Source organism: Bombina bombina, chromosome 7 (assembly GCF_027579735.1).
Source record: "Bombina bombina isolate aBomBom1 chromosome 7, aBomBom1.pri, whole genome shotgun sequence".
Classification (NCBI taxonomy): Eukaryota; Metazoa; Chordata; class Amphibia; order Anura; family Bombinatoridae; genus Bombina; species Bombina bombina.
In genome coordinates this window covers 446,278,293-446,299,778 of record NC_069505.1, presented here as the reverse complement: position 1 = coordinate 446,299,778, position 21,486 = coordinate 446,278,293, and the positions used below count along the sequence as shown (strand labels likewise).

At 40.8% G+C, this 21,486-nt stretch overlaps 1 protein-coding gene across 1 annotated transcript in view; it reads right to left on the bottom strand.

The window, feature by feature from the left end:
* Positions 1–21,486, bottom strand: part of L3MBTL2 (L3MBTL histone methyl-lysine binding protein 2) — a 270,019-nt gene that overhangs the window by 230,583 nt on the left and 17,950 nt on the right. Inside the window, 2 exon segments of the mRNA XM_053721399.1 lie at positions 4,626–4,759; positions 13,871–14,087. Of these exon segments, the coding sequence (XP_053577374.1) occupies positions 4,626–4,759; positions 13,871–14,069 (333 nt within the window). The 5' untranslated portion in view covers positions 14,070–14,087.

Here is a 21,486-nt window from a genome sequence, read left to right as displayed (position 1 = left end):
ATGTGCAGATATATAATGTACTATACAGCACAGCACATACTAATAACATCTCTATTAGTCTGTCAGATGTATATGTGCAGATATATAATGTACTATACAGCACAGTACATACTAATAACATCTCTATTAGTCTGTCGGATGTATATGTGCAGATATATAATGTACTATACAGCACAGTACATACTAATAACATCTCTATTAGTCTGTCGGATGTATATGTGCAGATATATAATGTACTACACGTCTGTAAGGTGTATATGTGCAGATATATAATATACTACACGTCTGTAAGGTGTATATGTGCAGATATATAATGTACTATACAGCACAGCACATACTAATACCATCTATATTAGTTTGTCACATGTATATGTGCAGATATATAATGTACTATACAGCACAGTACATACTAATAACATCTCTATTAGTCTGTCGGATGTATATGTGCAGATATATAATGTACTATACAGCACATACTAATAACATCTCTATTAGTCTGTCGGATGTATATGTGCAGATATATAATGTACTACACGTCTGTAAGGTGTATATGTGCAGATATATAATATACTACACGTCTGTAAGGTGTATATGTGCAGATATATAATGTACTATACAGCACAGCACATACTAATACCATCTATATTAGTTTGTCACATGTATATGTGCAGATATATAATGTACTATACAGCACAGTACATACTAATAACATCTCTATTAGTCTGTCGGATGTATATGTGCAGATATATAATGTACTATACAGCACATACTAATAACATCTCTATTAGTCTGTCGGATGTAAATGTGCAGATATATAATGTACTATACAGCACAGCACATACTAATAACATCTCTATTAATCTATCAGATGTATATGTGCAGATATATAATGTACTATACAGCACAGTGCATACTAATAACATCTATATTAGTCTATCAGATGTATATGTGCAGATATATAATGTACTATACAGCACAGTACATACTAATAACATCTCTATTAGTCTGTCAGATGTATATGTGCAGATATAAAATGTACTATACAGCACAGCACATACTAATAACATCTCTATTAGTCTATCAGATGTATATGTGCAGATAAATAATGTACTATACAGCACAGTACATACTAACACCATCTATATTAGTCTGTCACATGTATATGTGCAGATATATAATGTACTATACAGCACAGCACATACTAATAACATCTCTATTAGTCTATCAGATGTATATGTGCAGATAAATAATGTACTATACAGCACAGCACATACTAATAACATCTCTATTTGTCTGTCAGATGTATATGTGCAGATATATAATGTACTACATGTCTGTAAGGTGTATATGTGCAGATATATAATATACTACACGTCTGTAAGGTGTATATGTGCAGATATATAATATACTACACGTCTGTAAGGTGTATATGTGCAGATATATAATATACTACACGTCTGTAAGGTGTATATGTGCAGATATATAATGTACTATACAGCACAGCACATACTAATAACATCTCTATTAGTCTATCAGATGTAAATGTGCAGATATATAATGTACTATACAGCACAGCACATACTAATAACATCTATATTAGTCTGTTGGATGTATATGTGCAGATAAATAATGTACTATACAGCACAGTACATACTAATAACATCTCTATTAGTCTGTCGGATGTATATCTGCAGATATATAATATACAGCACAGCACATACTAACACCATCTATATTAGTCTGTCACATGTATATGTGCAGATATATAATATACTATACAGCACAGCACATACTAATAACATCTATATTAGTCTATCAGATGTATATGTGCAGATATATAATGTACTATACAGCACAGTACATACTAAGAACATCTATATTAGTCTATCAGATGTATATGTGCAGATATATAATATACTATACAGCACAGCACATACTAATAACATCTATATTAGTCTATCAGATGTATATGTGCAGATATATAATGTACTATACAGCACAGCACATACTAATAACATCTATATTAGTCTGTTTATCAGATGTATATGTGCAGATATATACTATACAGCACAGCACATACTAATAACATCTCTATTAGTCTGTCGGATGTATATGTGCAGATATATAATGTACTACACGTCTGTAAGGTGTATATGTGCAGATATATAATATACTACACGTCTGTAAGGTGTATATGTGCAGATATATAATGTACTATACAGCACAGCACATACTAATAACATCTCTATTAGTCTGTCAGATGTATATGTGCAGATATATAATGTACTACATGTCTGTAAGGTGTATATGTGCAGATATATAATATACTACACGTCTGTAAGGTGTATATGTCCAGATATATAATGTACTATACAGCACAGCACATACTAATAACATCTCTATTAGTCTGTCGGATGTATATGTGCAGATATATAATATACTATACAGCACAGCACATACTAATAACATCTCTATTAGTCTATCAGATGTAAATGTGCAGATATATAATGTACTATACAGCACAGCACATACTAATAACATCTCTATTAGTCTGTCGGATGTATATGTGCAGATATATAATATACTATACAGCACAGCACATACTAATAACATCTCTATTAGTCTATCAGATGTAAATGTGCAGATATATAATGTACTATACAGCACAGCACATACAAATAACATCTATATTAGTCTGTTGGATGTATATGTGCAGATATATAATGTACTACACGTCTGTAAGGTGTATATGTGCAGATATATAATATACTACACGTCTGTAAGGTGTATATGTGCAGATATATAATGTACTATACAGCACAGTACATGCTAATAACATCTCTATTAGTCTATCAGATGTATATGTGCGGATATATAATGTACTATACAGCACAGTACATACTAATAACATCTCTATTAGTTGGTCGGATGTTTATGTGCAGATATATAGTATACTATACAGCACAGCACATACTAATAATGTCTATTAGTCTATCAGATGTATATGTGCAGATATATAATATACTATACAGCACATACTAATAACATCTCTATTAGTCTGTCGGATGTATATGTGCAGATATACAATGTACTATACAGCACAGCACATACTAATAACATCTCTATTAGTCTGTCGGATGTATATGTGCAGATATATAATATACTACACGTATGTAAGGTGTATATGTGCAGATATATAATGTAATATACAGCACATACTAATAACATCTCTATTAGTCTGTCAGATGTATATGTGCAGATATATAATGTACTATACAGCACAGCACATACTAATAACGTCTATTAGTCTGTCAGATGTATATGTGCAGATATATAATATACTATACAGCACAGTACATACTAATAACATCTCTATTAGTCTGTCAGATGTATATGTGCAGATATATAATATACTATACAGCACAGTACATACTAATAACATCTCTATTAGTCTGTCGGATGTATATGTGCAGATATATAATATACTATACAGCACAGCACATACTAATAACATCTCTATTAGTCTGTAAGGTGTATATGTGCAGATATATAGAGTACTACACGTCTGTAAGGTGTATATGTGCAGATATATAATGTACTACACGTCTGTAAGGTGTATATGTGCAGATATATAATATACTACACGTCTGTAAGTTGTATATGTGCAGATATATAATTTATATATAATTTACTACATGTCTATAAGTTGTATATGTGTGTATATATATATATATATATATATATATATATATATATATATATATATATATATATTGTACTACACGTCTGTAAGGTATATATGACAAATATATAATGTACTACACGTGTGCAAGGTGTATATGTGCATAGTGCTGTGTCTAGTATAGGAATGGTAGTGCATACTGCTGTATCTAGTATAGAATTGGTAGTGCATACTGCTGTATCTAGTATAGAATTGGTAGTGCATACTGCCCCATATTTGTAATGTGTTGGAGCTTATTAAATTTTTTACATTTAGCCAACACTCAGAGTTGTCTGTAAGGTGTATATGTGCAGATATATAATGTACTACACGTTTGTAAGGTGTATATGTGCAGATATATAATGTACTACACGTCTGTAAGGTGCATATATCTAATGTACTACACGTGTGTAAGGTGTATATGTGCAGATATCTAATGTACTACACGTGTGTAAGGTGTATATGTGCAGATATATAATGTACTACACGTCTGCTACACATGAAGATCACAAGTAGAACACTATTTAAGGACATATTGAGCTCAGCTTATCTAAGCTTCTCTATGACAATTAATTAACAGGCTGTTCATATCCACCTAGCTGGGGGGCATAATATGACTAATCCTAAACCAATGTGTTGTCTCATTCTTCGGTATTGTAAGAACTCTATTATTTTTATAATTAAAACTTAATTAAAATAAATGTTGGAATATTTCCCACAATTCATTGCTTCCAAACACACAAGTTTGTGTCTTGTGTTTAATAAAGGCTGGGTCTGTTTTAAAGCTAGAATGAGGGTAATTACACCTTGACCAGACTGCCATTTACTGCCCTGACTACCTAATGCTGATGACCGCTCTGAGATCACCTCTGCTGACGCTTATGTCTAAACCAGGGACGCCCACCTGAAGCCGGGCCAAGATACTGGCCTTCTTGGAGTTGGAAGAGTAGCTTCGTGAGCATGAGACGCTGCAGAATCTCTTGGTTTTGGAGAAGAAACCACCGCGTGTACCGACAACACCACACATCTCACAAATCGCTGTAGGTTCATGAAAGCAAGAAAGGACAACATCTTATCACAGGGCACAAGAAGAAATAAGCAGATGGACCACAAAGAATGCGCAGAAACCCAACAAATTGTCTATTGTGATTCAAGTAGTGGAACATTCAAAACTTTTCAATTTACTTCTATAATCAAATTTACTTTGTTCTCTTGGTATTTGTTGAAAAGCAGGCAGAAAGGTGTAGGAGAATGCACATGACTGGTGCAATATACAGTAAACTCCCAGTTAACCGGCACCCATGGGGATTGGTAGATTCCGGATAAGTGTAGTTTCTGGTTGCTTGAGAGTTACTATTAAAAATAGGCCTAACTAGGTTCTATAACCCATACTATAAACGCTGTATTTACTTGATATTAATATTTAATTACAGTAAATAAAAGCACATGATTAATTAATATTAATTCCGCCTCCAGTCAGTCCGGGCACCCAGTGGCAGCGTGATGTCTAATCCCAGACTGCCTTGTGCTCACAACTTTCAAGAGCAGTTATGTAGGGTCCGGGAGCATGAAAAAGGCTTGCTTTCACCTTTGAGAGCCCACTATAGAGAAAGGAAGCTGCAGAGCAAAGTAAGTGTTAATTTTAATGTACAGTATCTTTGTTTTGTTTTTCTGGTTGCTTGAGTTCTGGTTAACTGAGAGTTTACAGTATAGCAGCAGTTTTAAAACTGTTATGCATTTGCAAGGACACTAGGTGGCAGCATGTACACAAAAAAATCAAGAGGAATAATGTGATACAAAGTATAGATCAAAGCAAATGTTAGACTCCTGCACTCAGATATTCCATTGTACAGTGCATGCTGGGTAACCAGGGTACAGTGCAGAACCTGTACATTCCCCTGAACAGAGGATGCTGGGTAACAAGGGTACAATGCAGAACCTGTACATTCCCCTGTACAGTGCATGCTGGGTAACAAGGGAACAGTGCATGCTGGGTAACAAGGGAACAGTGCATGCTGGGTAACAAGGGAACAGTGCATGCTGGGTAACAAGGGAACAGTGTATGCTGGGTAACAAGGGTAGAGTGCAGAACCTGTACATTCCCCTGTACGGTGCATGCTGGGTAACAAGGGTACAGTGCAGAACCTGTACATTCCCCTAAACAGAGCATGCTGGGTAACAAGGGTACAGTGCAGAACCTGTACATTCCCCTCTACAGAGCATGCTGGGTAACAAGGGTACAGTGCATGCTGGGTAACAAGGGAACTGTGCATGCTGGGTAACAAGGGTACAGTGCAGAACCTGTACATTCCCCTGTACGGTGCATGCTGGGTAACAAGGGTACAGTGCATGCTGGGTAACAAGGGTACAGTGCAGAACCTGTACATTCCCCTGTACGGTGCATGCTGGGTCACAAGGGTACAGTGCAGAACCTGTACATTCCCCTGTACGGTGCATGCTGGGTCACAAGGGTACAGTGCAGAACCTGTACATTCCCCTGTACGGTGCATGCTGGGTAACAAGGGTACAGTGCAGAACCTCTACATTCCCCTGTACAGAGCATGCTGGGTAACAAGGGTACCATGCAGAACCTGTAAATTCCCCTGTACGGTGCATGCTGGGTAACAAGGGTACAGTGCAGAACCTGTACATTCCCCTGTACGGTGCATGCTGGGTAACAAGGGTACAGTGCAGATCCTGAACATTCCCCTGTACGGTGCATGCTGGGTAACATGGGAACAGTGCACAGAATATACAGTGCGTAATTCCAGTGATCTGGTGCTTGAGAAGCTTCACTCGGCTTTTTGTGGACTGAAGTGACATACCGATACCATTAGTAAAGTATAAACTTCAGCTTAGCTTAATGGAAAATAAATAAAACGTATCTAGGAGGTATAAACAGTGTAATTCTGCTAATGCAGACAAGGCAACACCAATATACACAACATCTGGTCCGCCAGTCACCCTGGAAATATCTGTATATCACAAATTCCTACATTATATAGCAGTTTAAATGGAGACCTTGTCACATTGAAATACATTGCGGCCTCGCAAACTCACGACTGCCGAATGCATGCATACAGCAAGTTAGTTTATGTTGGTACCAGAAGCCATAAAGTAATAAGTGTTTGCAGACATATCTGCTGGGGAGTATGTTAGTATCCCGCACAGATACATTTTCTACTCTACATAAATTATGCTTACAAGAACATTTCCTTTCCTTCTCTATGAGGAGAGTCCAGAACCTGGCCACCAGGAGGGGGCAAAGACACCCCAGCCAAAGGCTTAAATACCTCTCCCACTTCCCCCATCCCCCAGTCATTCTGCCGAGGGAACAAGGAACAGTAGGAGAAACATCAGGGTATAAAGGGTGCCAGAAGAATAAACAACAGAGAACACGGGCGGGGGCCATGGACTCTCCTCATACAGAAGGAAATTATCTGGTAAGCATAATATATGTTTTCCTTCTTTATATGAGGCGAGTCCACAGTTTCATTCATTACTTGTGGGAAACATAAACCCAAGCTCTAGCTGACACTGAAAGAATAGGGTCCGCCTCTGGTTTTACCCTCCCGTTTTCAGAGGGCACCACAGCCTGCAAAACCTTTCTTCCAAAAGCTGCTTCAGCCGAAGCAAAAACATCAAAACTTGTAAAACTTTGAAAAGGTATGTATGGAGGACCAGGTAGCCGCCCTACATATCTGCTGCATAAAGGCCTCATTCTTAAAGGCCCAAGAGGAAGCCACAGCTCTAGTTGAATAAGCCTTAATCCTCTGAGGAGGCTTATGACCCGCTGTCTCATATGCTAAGCGAATAAGACTCCTCAACCAAAAAGATGTGGAAGAGGCCTTCTGCCCTCTACACTTCCCAGAATAGACAACAAACAAAAAAGAAGTCTGTCTAAATTCCTTCCTAGCTTGAAAATAGAATTTCAAAGCCCAAACCATATCCAAATTATGAAGTAATCGTTCCTTCGAAGAAGAAGGATTAGGATACAAGGAAGGAACCACAATCTCCTGATTGATGTTGCGATCAGAAACAACCTTAGGGAGAAAACCTAACCCAGTACGAAGAACAGCCTTATCAGCATTAAAAACTATGTAAGGAGGCTCACATTGCAAGGCAGCCATCTCAGATACTCTGCACGCCGAAGCAATAGTCAGTAGAAAAAGAATCTTCCAAGACAGTAATTTAATGTCAACCACATGCATAGGCTCAAACGGAGCCCTCTGCAAAACTTTAAGAACTAGATTTAAAATCAGAGGAGGAGCAAAATATCTAAACAAAGGCCTGATACTAGCCAGAGCCTGAACAAAAGACTGAACATCAGGAAGCTCAGCGAGCCTCTTGTGCAATAAAACAGATATAGCCGATATCTGTCCCTTTAGGGAACTAGCAGAAAGGCCCTTTTCCAGACCATCCTGGAGAAAGCAAAGAATCCTGGAAACCTTGACCTTATGCCAAGGGAATCCACGCTCTTCACACCAGAATAAGTAGGTCCTCCGCACCTTATAATAGATGCGACGAGTGACTGGCTTGTATGAGAGTATCAATCACTCTCTAAGAAAAACCTCTCTTGGCTAGGACTAAGCGTTCAATCTCCACGCAGTCAGCCTCAGAGAATCTAGATTTTGATGAACAAAAAAGGACCCTGTTCCAGCAGATCCCTGCGACAAGGTATCCTCCATGGTGGAGATGAAGACATCCCCATCAGGTCCGCGAACCACATCCTTCACGGCCACGATGGAGCTATTAGTATTGCCAAAGCTTGCTCCTGTTTGATGCGGGCCACTACCCGAGTAAGAAGTGGTAACGGTGGAAAAATTAAAACTAGATTGAACCTCCAAGGCCCTGCTAATGCATCTATTAGCTCTGCCTGAGGATCCCTGGACCGCGACCCGTATCTGGGTAGCTTGGAATTGAGCCTGGGACGCCATGAGATCTATCTCCGGCGTCCCCATCGGCTGCAAATCTCCACAAACACCTCGGGATGGAGAGACCATTCCTCCTGATGAAATGATTATCTGCTGAGGAAATACGCTTCCCAGTTGTCCACACCCGGAATGTGGATCGCTGACAGTGAGCAGTTGTGGGCCTCCACCCATTACAGAATTCGAGATACTTCCCTCATTGCTAGGGAGCTCCTCGTTCCCCCCTGATGGTTGATGTAAGCCACCGAGGTTATGTTGTCTGAATGGAATCTGATAAATTGGGACGAACCCAGAAGAGGTCAAGTCTTCAGAGAATTGAAGTTCGCTCAAAGTTCCAAAATGTTGATCAGGAGGAGAAATTCCTCTCGAGTCCACAGGCCCTGCTCCTTCCTGGTACCCCAAACAGCTCCCCATCCTGAAAGACTTGCGTCCGTAGTCACAATTTCCCAGGATGGTCTCAAGAAAGATGTCCCTTGGGACAGGTGATCTGGACAGATCCACCAAGAGAGCGATTCTCTCGACCGGTTGTCCAGAGAAATCTGTTGCAACAGATCTGAGTGGTCGCCGTTCCACTGATTCAGCATGCACAGCTGAAGAGGTCTGATATGGAATCTGGGGAATTGAATGAAGTCTATGCTGGACACCATGAGCCCAATTGCCCCCATACACCAGGCCACAGAGGGCCTTACGGAGGTCTGTAGGGCAAGACAATTGGAAGTTATTTTGGAACGTCTCTGGTCTGTAAGAAATATCCTCATGGATATTGAGTCTAGTATCGTACCCAGGAATTCCACCCTGTTACTGGGAACAAGAGAACTCTTTTCTAAGTTTATCTTCCATCTATGAGCACAAAGAAGAAGCAGAAGAGCTTTTGAATGGTCCTCTGCCAGCCCACAGGATGGTGCTTGAACCAGGATGTCGTCTACTGCTATACATCTGGTTCTCACCACTGCGAGCAGGGCCCCCAGAACCTTCGTAAAGACTCTTGGGGCAGTAGACCAAATGGAAGTGCTACAAACTGGAAATGCTGGTCCAGGAAAGCAAATCTTAGGAACTTGAAGTGTTCCTTATGGATTGGAATGTGAAGGTAAGCATCCTTCAAGTCTATTGTAGTCATGAACTGTCCTTCTTGAACTAAGGGCAGAATGTTGTCTCCATCTTGAACAATAGGACCAACACGAACTTGTTTAAGCACTTTAGGTCCAGAATCGGGCGAAAAGTTATCTCCTTCTTTGGGACCACAATAAGGTTTGAGTAGTACCCTAGACCTCTCTCTGCTAGAGATACCGGTACAATGACTCCCAGGGAGGAGAGATCCCTCACGCACCCTAGAAAAGCCTCTCGTTTTTCTGGTCTTGAAGACAGGTTTGACTAGAGGAATCTAGAGGAATCTGCCCATGGGTGGATGAGATTTGAAACCTATCCTGTATCCCTGGGCAATAAGCTCCAGGACCCAAGGGTCTTGCACATGCCCCAGCCAAGCCTCCAAAAAGAAAGATAGTCTGCCCCCAACACGATCCAGAGACGGAACGGGGGCCGCCCCTTTATGCCGACTTTGCTTCATGTTCTGTTTGGATTTATTCCAAGACTGAGTCGGTTTCCAAGTTCCCTTGGACTGTTCAGGCTTCACGGAGGGCTGCTGGGGTTGGGATTTATCCAAATGAAAATTAGGACCTTCTCCTTTAGGTTTGTTCTTCTTATCCTGCGGTAAAAAAGGCACCTTTGCCTCCAGTGACCGTGGATATGATTGAGTCCAGGCCTGGACCAAAAAGTATCTTCCCCCTTAAAATGGAAAGGAAAGAAGTCTAGATTTAGAAGTCATGTCCGCAGACCAAGACTTCAGCCAAAGTGCCCTATGGGCTAGCACAGAAAAATCTGACGCCTTGGCATTCAGGCAAATAATCTGCATATTTGCATCACAAATAAAAGAATTAGCTACCCTCAAGGCCTTAATTCTTTCCTGGATCGTATCAAGGGGACTTTCCACCTCGATCAATTTAGATAAAGAGTCGCACCAATAGGTAGCGGCTCCAGCCACCGCAGCATCTGCTGCTGCCGGTTGAAACAAGTATTCAGTGTGCTGAAACATCTTTCTCAACAGAGTTTCTAGCTTCTTACCCATGGGCTCTTTAAACGATGAACTATCCTCAAGCGGGATAGTAGTGTGTTTAGCAAGCGTGGAGATAGCTCCATCCACCTTAGGGACCGAAACCCCACAACTCCAATTGAGAGTCCGGAACCGGGAATAATTTCTTAAAACAAGAAGGGGAAAAAGAAGAACCAAGTCTTTCCCATTCATTCTTAATAATATTCACCATCTTTAGGGGAACCAGGAAAGGCTGTGGTACAACCCTGTCATCGTAGACCTTATTTAGTTTAGGAATACAAGGTTCCTCAGGTAATTTAGGTTCTGGAACCTCAAAAGTAGCCAAAACTTCCTTTAACAGAAAGTGTAAGTGCTCAATCCTAAATCTAAAGTCTGGTTCCTCCACAGCTGGTGGCTTAGAGGCAGCAGATTCTGACCCAGAAAGAGCATCCTCTGAAGTATCAGAGGCATCTTCATCAGCGGATAATCTTGTATCAGATAAATCCGACAAGTTAGTAGATGACCCCTGGGAAGGATAGCAATATTTGGCCTTATGATTGCACTTAGCAGGGCGAGGTGAAGCACTGAAGGCCGCAGACACTGCCGTTTGAAGCTGTTCAGTAAAGTCTGGCGGTAAGAGGGCCCCTCCAGAAGGAGGATTAGCACTGCAATGAGAAGCTGCATGTGTAATAGGAGATGACTGCAGGGAACGCACCTCACGGGATTGTGACACCTCAGAGGTGGACGGCTCAGTGGTACTAAACATCTTTGTTTTCTTAGATATCATTACTTTATCAAGGCATGTGGAACATAATTGAGCAGGCGGATATACCATAACCTCTTCACAATATAGACAGGTATTAAACTTAGGAAAAGAGGGACTACACTCTAACGTATCAAAGTCCTCCATAGCTTGCGCTTGTAAGATGGACTATAGAAAAAGATAAATGGCACCTTTATACCCCCAATGGCTTGGGCACTCACCACCTCCTATGACCCAGGCCCAAAGAGAAATCGGATTAGTCTCCTGTAAACCGCACAGTCAGGAAAGAGAAAATCAGTGTGACCACACCCGGTCACATGGTGCACCATGCAGGACCGCCCCTGCTACAGGAAAAAGCGCCCACCAAACCTAACAGGCTGCACAGCTATCCAAAACTAAAGTAAAACCTGAATGTTCCAACAACGGCCTGAGCCTCATCTCCCACATGTCGCAGCATAAAACATAATAAAGTGAAATATGTGATAAATCCCCCCTGTTCAATAATCCCCTTCCGGAGATATTAACCCTTGATGCCATACAGATAAAAGGAGTCACACTGTGACCCTATCTTCTTGCGTTATCATATGTGTATAAAAAAATGAAACTATCTTACCAGAATCTCTGCCGTGGAACAGACACACGGCCTCTCAAGTTTGACAGTCTTGTAGCATCACTCCTTACATGGACTTGAGTGATAGAAGCAGGTAGTGAAACTCGTCAACACTGATTGCTTAGGAGCTGTTAATACAAGTCTGGATGGGTTCGCAGAAAGATTCTCCCTGCATCTCCAGACCCTAACATTCGCCAATGCTCTCACTGAGAGGCTGACAAGACTACTTAAAACTCCAGTCCCATTCCGAAGGATACTACCCTCCATAAGGAACTACTCCGTATCTTCTGGCACTTCTCTGCCAACCTCCTGTGATAAAAGGCAAATAATGACTGGGGGAGGTATTTAAGCCTTTGGCTGGGGTGTCTTTGCCTCCTCCTGGTGGCCAGGTTCTGTATTCCCACAAGTAAGGAATGAAGCCGTGGACTCTCCTCATATTAAGAAGGAAAGAAGACAGATATGTTAGTAATACAAGACGAGTGTGGAGGTCTGGCTGATTTAAGACTGAGGGCCTTTTAGGTGAGGCTCAGTAAATTAAGATTCTCTTTAGAATACAAGAAGTCAGCGGGAGGAACAGCTGAAAGCACATGACATTTTACAAGTCTAAAAGAGCCAATCACAATGGTTTGGAGAATTCATGAAGAATGCTAAGGAGGAGGTTACAGTTCAGTTAAAATCTAGACAAGTAATACAGATAAGAACAGAAGGATTCAGCAAGTGCGTTAGATAAGGCATCTAAGCTAAAGAGCCAGCCAATTTTTGGTTTAGACCCTGGACAGCACTTGTCTATTGGTGGGTGAATTTATCCACCAAACAGCAAGAACAACCCAGGTTGTTCACCAAAAATGGGCCAGCATCTACACTTACATTCTTGCTTTTCAAATAAAGATACCAAGAGAATTTAGAAAATTTGATAATAGGAGTAAATTAGAAAGTTGCTTAAAATTGCATGCTCAATCTGAATCACGAAAGAAAAAATTTGGGTTCAGTGTCCCTTTAAGTCAGTGTGTTACATACATACACACACATACATATATTTACTGACATTTATTACCCACAGAGTAGTAGGGAACACAAATGGGTGTCACGGCCTAATTTTAAGGTACCAGTAGCTTCCTGGCTCCTAGATTGTTAAGCCCTGATCTATAGCAAGGTTCTTCAAACCACGGGTCGGGACCCATTACTGGGTGGCAACACCATGTTTACTGGGTCATGACTTGTGTGTGTGTTGTAGGATAGTGTATGTGGTGTGTGTTGTATGAGAGTATGTATGTGTTATTACCATTTACAACACTTGCAAGTTTGACTACAATTAGGAATAAAGTATGCACACATTTTCATCACTTTACAAAAAATTGCAGCCACCTTGCTGTATAATACTTCAGAAATGTTCAGACCAAGCATAAAAATAGGGTATGTGGTATCATGGGACTGCATCTTGGGGAAAAAAAAGTTTGAAGAACCCTGATCTATAGGACTTACTAACCGTTCTAAAAACTGACAAACCGGGCAGAAATAATGGTGGCATTGGCATCTAAACCAGTCAGCTCCAGTTAAATGCCAGAAACATAAGACTTGCTACAGCCATTTTAGCAGCAGTCTTGACATACAAATACAAGTCATTCTCTCTCCGAAGGGAACAAACCACAATTATAATTACCCTGGCCATTTGTATACGGACAGTAATAACGATTTATCATATAACAACAAAAAAACTGAACAGAAAATATTGTAGTGAGGAAGGTGTGGTAGGACTCACCAGGATCCGAACCATTTTCATCCCTTTCCTTTCCCGTTCCGGAGTCAGGCTGGAGCGATGATGAAGCTTCTCCCTCTTCCTCCTCAAAGCTTGAATCACCCAGCCCTGAGCTGCTATCACTACTGTTACACCCTCTGTAGCTGTCGTAGCCACTGAAAAGGTCATAAGCATCATCCCCATCCAGAGAGTTTTCTTCCATAGTCAAAGGAAGCCTGACCTGTAAGCCAAGTGAGACAACAGTAATGGCATCACCCATGCTAATCAGATGATACTAACGAGATGGAGAGATTGTATCACTTATTTTTTAGTAGCTAGGGTTACCATCTAGACTTTATAATCACTATGTGGTCCTATAAATCTGTATTGTGTTAGGATGAGACAAGTAAAGGAAGCCTGACCTGTAAGCCGAGACAACAGTAATGGCATCACCCATGCTAATCAGCTGATACTAAAGAGACAGAGAGATCTTATCACTTATTGTCTAGTACAGGGTTGCCCAATAGGTAGAACAGGATCTACCAGTAGAACCCGAAGGCGCTGCTGGTAGATCGTGGCCGATGTGATCAAAATTATGTGGTCAACTTACGCTGTCTCAACACTGGGGTGCGAGTATGGTTGCTAGGGATACCCACTTTATCTACCGCAGTGTGTGAAGGGGCAGGTCATTAAACAGTCTGATGGTCGGGCATGGAAAGTGCTACAGAATTGGATCTTGAGGGACATCAATTTCAACCAATTAATGTAGATGATTTTTGAACGACAACACAATTGGCCTTTCAAAAGCATGGTTGCGCAAGTACTCTCCCTTTAGATATGGTGGTATAGTATAGTTAGTATGGTAAGCGTCAATAGATAGAAAAAGTAAAGGCAGAAGCTGCTGTGCTATGCTAAAGGAAAAAGTCTGATTAACGTCTGGCAAATGAATGTGTTGACCCAGTAAAAATGGTCTGCATGGCGCGCTATTGAAATTTATTTGTGTAAACCTCACTGGGTCATATTAGGCCAAGCCTGCGGCGCAAAGTAAAGAGGGTCATTGTCAGTAATTTGAATGCAGTGTTTTGTAACATGGCACAAGGGGTTGCTCCTGTTAACCTGAATTAAAGTCACTGCTACTTTTGACATCAGGATTATTCTTTTGTATCTTTATGCTTTTGCACATCCATGTGTTGCTAAATCATGCAACCTTAAAAGGATATAAAACACACATTTAATTTTATTTTCATGATTCAGATATAGAATATACAATTATAAACAACTTTCTAATTTACTCCAATTATCAATTTTTCTTCATTCTCTTGGTATCTTTATTTGAAAAAGCAGTAATGTAGGCTTAGGAGCCAGCCTATTTTTAGTGGGTAGATCTCGTTGAGCTGATCATTTGAATAGTAGATCCCAACACAAAAAAGTGTGGGCACCCCTGGTCTAGTAGCTAGGGTTACCATCAGTATGTGGTCCTATAAATCTGTATTGTGTTAGGATCAGACAAGTAAAGGAAGACAGTAATGGCATCACCAAATCAGATCTGTACTAACGAGATGGAGAGATCTTATCACTTATTGTCTAGTACCTAGGGTTACCATCTAGGCTTTATCATCACTATGTGATCCTATAAATCTGAATTGTGGACATTTAGGATCAGACAAGTAAAAGAAGCCTGACTTGTAAGCCAGGACAACAGTAATGGCATCACCTAATCAGATCTGTACCAACGAGATAAAGAGAGATATCATCACTTATTCTCTAGTACCTAGGGTTATCATCTGTCAGGGTGAGAGGAATCAGACTGAGACGAGAAGTGCAAAAATAATTACACCTTTATTAATAGCAAAAAATAATAAAAAAGTCCACAAGACAAATAACAAGCCAGGAATTGAAAACCAGAGCTGGTAGTCTGACGAGCTGAGTCAGGAGCCAAAGCGAGTAGTCAGATGAGGCAGAATCAGGAACAAGGAGAACAGCTGAGTCAGGAACAAGCCAGGGATAAGGAACTAGGAGGGACATCAGACAGCCAGGTAATACACAGGAGCTCTCACAAACAGGTCTGAGACAATGCAAGGGCAAAGCATACTGAAAGAGACCCTTTAAATAATAAGTGATGACATCACAATTCTGAGACTGCATCCTGTCTCACACTGATGATGTAAACCAGTCTGGTCATAAAAGGAAGTGCAGCAAATGATCAGCATCACACAGTACGCACCAGAGTCCGCAAGAGAGGTAAGTAAAATGGCTGCCAGCAGCACATGGCAAACAGAGCAGGGAAAAAACCCTGACAGTACCCTCCCCTCAACGACCCCTCCCCCGTGGGAGGACAAAATACTTATTGGGGAAACGGGCATGGAAGGCATGGAGGGCGGGAGCATGAACATCAGAGTAGGTAACCCATGAACGCTCCTGCGGATTGTAGCCCCTCCAGTGAACCAAATACTGTACGTGACCCCTGGACATACGAGTCAATAATGCTGCTGACCTCATACTCCTCATAGTTCTCAAAAAAGATAGGACGGGGACGAGGCAACACAGTGGTAAACCGATTACAAACCAATGGTTTCAAGAGGGAGACATGAAAAACATTGGAGATGCGCATTGCAGGAGGAAGGTCAAGAGCATAGGCCACAGGATTGACCCGTTGGAGTATTCGAAAAGGACCAACATAACGGGGAGCCCGTTTATTGGAAGGCACACAAAGGTTCAAGTTGCGGGAGCACAGCCAAACTCTCTCACCAACCTGGTAGGAAGGCGTGGGCAGACGCCTATGATCAGCCTGGAACTTTTGGCGCTGCATAGAACGATGAAGGCAATCCTGAATCTGCACCCACGTGGAACCTAGTTGCCGGAGATGCTCTTCCAAAGCCGGAATACCCCGAGACATGAATGAATCGCGCAAAAAGGATGGTTGAAACCCATAATTCGCCATGAACAGGGATAAGTTGGAGGAAGCATTAAAAGCACTATTACGAGCAAACTCTGTCCAAGGTAACAGTTCAGACCAATTATTGTAGTGATCTGAGACAAAGCAACGGAGGAACTGTTCCAGAGCTTGATTAGACCGTTCCGCAGCCCCATTGGATTGAGGGTGATATGCAGAGGAGAAGGAAAGCTGGATCCCCATTTGAGCACAAAAGGAACCCCAAAATCTGGAGACAAACTGGCAACCCCGGTCCGACAGTATCTCCTTGGGTAACCCATGTAAACGGAAGACCTCCCGGGCAAAAATTGAAGCAAGCTCCTGAGCAGTAGGCAACTTCTTCAAGGGAATGCAATGTGACATTTTAGAAAAACGGTCAACCACCATAAGGATAACAGTATTGCCATTGGAAACAGGGAGCTCGACAATGAAGTCCATGGAAAGATGTGTCCAAGGACGCTCACCATTAGCAATAGGTTGTAGAAGACCCACAGGAAGACGTCGAGGAGTCTTATTCTGTGCACAAACTGAGCAGGAGGCAACATACGCAGCAACATCAGAATGAAGACCATTTGGTTCTTGCCTGGGTGACCTGCGGCTTTAGGATAGTGGTAAGTGTGCAAATGTTTAGTTCGAAGATTCTCAGAAACAAAACACTTACCACTAGGTTTCTCAGGAGGTGCATTGGTTTGTACAGCCAGGATCTCCTCCCCCAAGGGAGAAGTCAAATTAGTACGTATGGTAGCAAAATATGGTCAGGAGGTATAACTGGAGTAGGTACAGACTCCTCCTTGGACAGAGGCAAAAATTGTAGAGAATTCTTGTGGTCAGTAAGAATGAGCACTGGCACGCTAGTACCCTCGAGAAGATGCCTCCATTCCTTGAGTGCCAAAATTATGGCCAGTAATTCCCTGTCGCCAATTTCATAATTGCACTCCGCTAGAGACAATTTCTTAAAGAAGAAAACACACGGATGCAAGGAACCGTCAGGCGTAGGACGTTGAGACAAGAGGGCACCTACTCCAGTCTCAGACGCATCGACCTCAAGAACGAAAGGCAGGACAGGGTTAGGATGAGCCAGAACTGGAGCGGCAGCAAAGGCAGTCTTAAGACTATCAAAGGCATTTATGGCAGTAGGTGACCAATGGAGTGGATCATTCTCTTTACGGGTCATGTCAGTGATAGGTTTGACTAAGGAAGAAAAGTTTTTAATAAACTTTCTATAGTAATTGGCGAACCCCAAAAAAACATTCAATAGACCGAAGACCAACTGGGCGAGGCCACTGCAGATAACTTGTCAGGATCCATGGAGAACCCTGCAACAGAGATAACATAACCTAGGAAGGTTACTGGAGTCTGATGGAACTCACATTTCACTCACAGGCCGTTCTCACGTAGTCTCTGAAGAACCTGTGTAACATCAGAACGATGAGCCTCAAATGTGGGTGAGTGTATGAGGATGTTGTCTAAGTACACCACAACACACTGTTGCAACATATCTCGTAGGAAATCATTAATAAATTCCTGGAAAACAGCAGGAGCATTACATAGGCCAAAGGGCATTACAAGATACTCATAATGCCCGCTCCTGGTTTTAAATGCTGTTTTCCATTCGTGGCCCTCCTTGATCCTAACGAGATTGGACGCTCCTCTCAAATCAAGTTTAGTAAAGATCGTAGTGTCAGGGTACCCGAGTAGGATTCATATATATATATGGTTGCTAAGACCACAGGATAAATTACGTATGAAACTAGTTGCATCAGTTTATTTACTGTAGATTGCAGTCCTCTATGCCAAAATGATGTTTGGCTGTATAAACCAAACCCCCCTCTCTCATTCTTGAAAAGAAACGTTTTTCAAAGTTACCTTAAGGAAGGACAAAAGGTTTAAAGCTTTATACAAGATAAGACCAGTGAAACATTTCCAGGTAAATATTAGCATTTTGGAACCTTCAGATGTGTAATCAAATTTACTGCTTCTTACAAAGGAGGCCTGGATAAAGAGTGCCCCTATCTAGAGGAGTGGACGGTCCGTCTGGAAGGATAATTGAATGAACAAACGTTTTCAAAGGAAATAGTCTTATGCACGTAGGTGCTAAATTGTCTCCCTGCTGTGTGTTGAATCCACATCGGTGCTGACTAACAATGAAACCCGTCTACATTGTGACTCTCAAAATTCACTGTTTAAAATACAACTGTAGATTTCAAGTAAAATATACCTCAGTATTGTAGGAAAATATATATTTTAATGGATATGAGACTGTCTATTTATGTGATATTAAATATGAACATATGAATATGGGAGATTATGGACCTAAGAAGCAGAGACAAATAACATTCATATTAGATAAATATTTGCTGAGATTGATAAATATTGCAAATAGATATATGAATGTTTAACATTTCTAACAATTATTTCTTTGTGTTGCAGACAAAAATTGGTCATGGGCATCAATCTAAACATTCAGAAAGAAGTGCACTGAATGTGAAATATGCTGTGTTTTTATATGAATAAAAGGAAGAAATAACTAAATACTATTTTTAAATAGATTTTAAGATAATAATATGATGTTAAAAATAATACTGATGTTTCATATTAAAATAGTCAGGATGAATAATGTGACATAGTCCAATACACTTGGAACATGTGACTTGTAATATAAAGAAATTATAGTATTTTTAAATAAGCATTTTAAAGAAATGGATTTACTGTATAGAAAGTATTAAGAATGAACCGTTTGTCTCCGTCTGCTGCCCCCGGTGTTGTGAAATGAGAATTACAACCAAAAGATTTGACTGTTAACAAAGATGCGTTTCCCTAGCAACCATGCATTTCCAGGGAACCAATGAGATGTTTAGCTCCGAAGGGCCTCCCATATTGTTTCATCAATTATTAAGTTATATAAGCTGAATGCAACAGGAGAAGGGAGCTGACTTTTGCTGAACTGGACTGATAACTTGTTGCATGGAATACAGTTACTTTAAGCAAATTTGGCTACCTCCTCTTATTCATATTGCAAATACACTTATTTTAATATGAGATGAAAATAAGAAGTTTTGGAAGCTGAATATCGATTTGGTTATTTTTGGTAAAGTATAAGAGGTTGCTAAATATAGGTAATATTTAAAACAAACATCCATTGTTGCTGTAGTTAGCAGACTTAAAGGAATACATTGTATTTTAACCTTGTATTTCATAGCCTGTGTATTTTAAAACTAATCCTTAGTGCCAAGTAATTTATGTTTGCAAACATATATATATAAGAATTGGTCTTAATTATAAGTAAATTGGCATTTAAACTGACTGCTTACATTAAGAATATATGTACTTCTAGTGTTCTAATTAGAATTGTATAAGAATCATTTGTTTATTTAAATAACTTAAATGTACCAATCTGAATATTAGTGGCTCATATCTTGGTATTTTATTGTGGTATTTTAAATGCAACTCTGATTTGAGAGACTATTGTGAATAAGTCAACTTTTATGATCTTTGCATAGCATATTTTAATAGTTCAAACGTGTATAGTATTGATTCATATCTGTCTTTCTGCAAATATATTTCAATGTGTCTATAAATTTTAACTAATATAAAGAATTTAGGAATTTACATTAATTTTATTGTTTCGTATATGCATTTTATTGGGGTTTTATTTTAAAGAATTATTAAATATATTGTATAATAACCCGGCCATATACTGACAGTAGCTCCCTTGAGGCGGTCAAGAGTTCCGTAATGAGCGGAATAGGGTAAGCATTATTAATGGTAAGACGATTAAGACCCCTATAATCGATGAATGGTCTTAACTCGCCACCATTTTTCTTCACAAAGAAGAAGAAGCCAGCCTCTGCAGGAGAGCAGGATTTGCGGATGATCCCCGACGACAGAGCATCGGCAACATACTCCTACATAGCACAATTCTCCGCAACAGACAGAGGGTAAACCCGGCCCAGAGGAGAAATGGCTCTGGGTTGCAGGTCTATAGCACAATCTTAAGACCAGTGAGGAGGCAACGTACCGGCACGCACCTTGTCAAAAACGTCTAGGAACTCTCGGTACTCCTCTGGCAATTGAGATACCAAGGAAGTGCACAAGACTTTAACTGGTTTCCAAAGACAAGTGGAAATACATTGCAGAGACCACGACAAAATTTCGGACCTGCGCCAGTCGAGACTGGGATTGTGCTTATGGAGCCAAGGATAACCCAGAACAACCGGAAAATGCGGAGAGTTTATCACCTGGAACTGGAGGGTTTCAAAATGGAGAACACCAACAGCCATGGATAACGGAGCAGTTTCATAACGAGTGCAGGCTGAAGGGGCCTGCCATCAATGGCATCAATAGCAAGCGGAACGGACAGAGGCAAAACAGAGATGGAGTGCTTTGATACAAAAGCACAGTCAATGAAATAGCCCGCAGCACCGGAGTCAACAAGAGCCTGGGTGACTATGGAGGAGTCCACCCAGGAAAGGACAACCGTGACCAAAGGTTTCTCCTTTAGCGGTTCTGGGGACGAGGATAAACCACCCAAGGTCTGCCCCCGACAGGACCTTAGGTGTGAGCGTTTCCCGGCCGTGTAGGACAAGACTTCAAAAGGTGGCCCTGTAACCCACAATAGAAGCAGAGCCCCTCCCTCCTCCTAAAGGCCCTCTCTGACGCGTGAATCCCAACTGCATCGGCTAAGCAGTACCTGGTGACTCGAGACGAG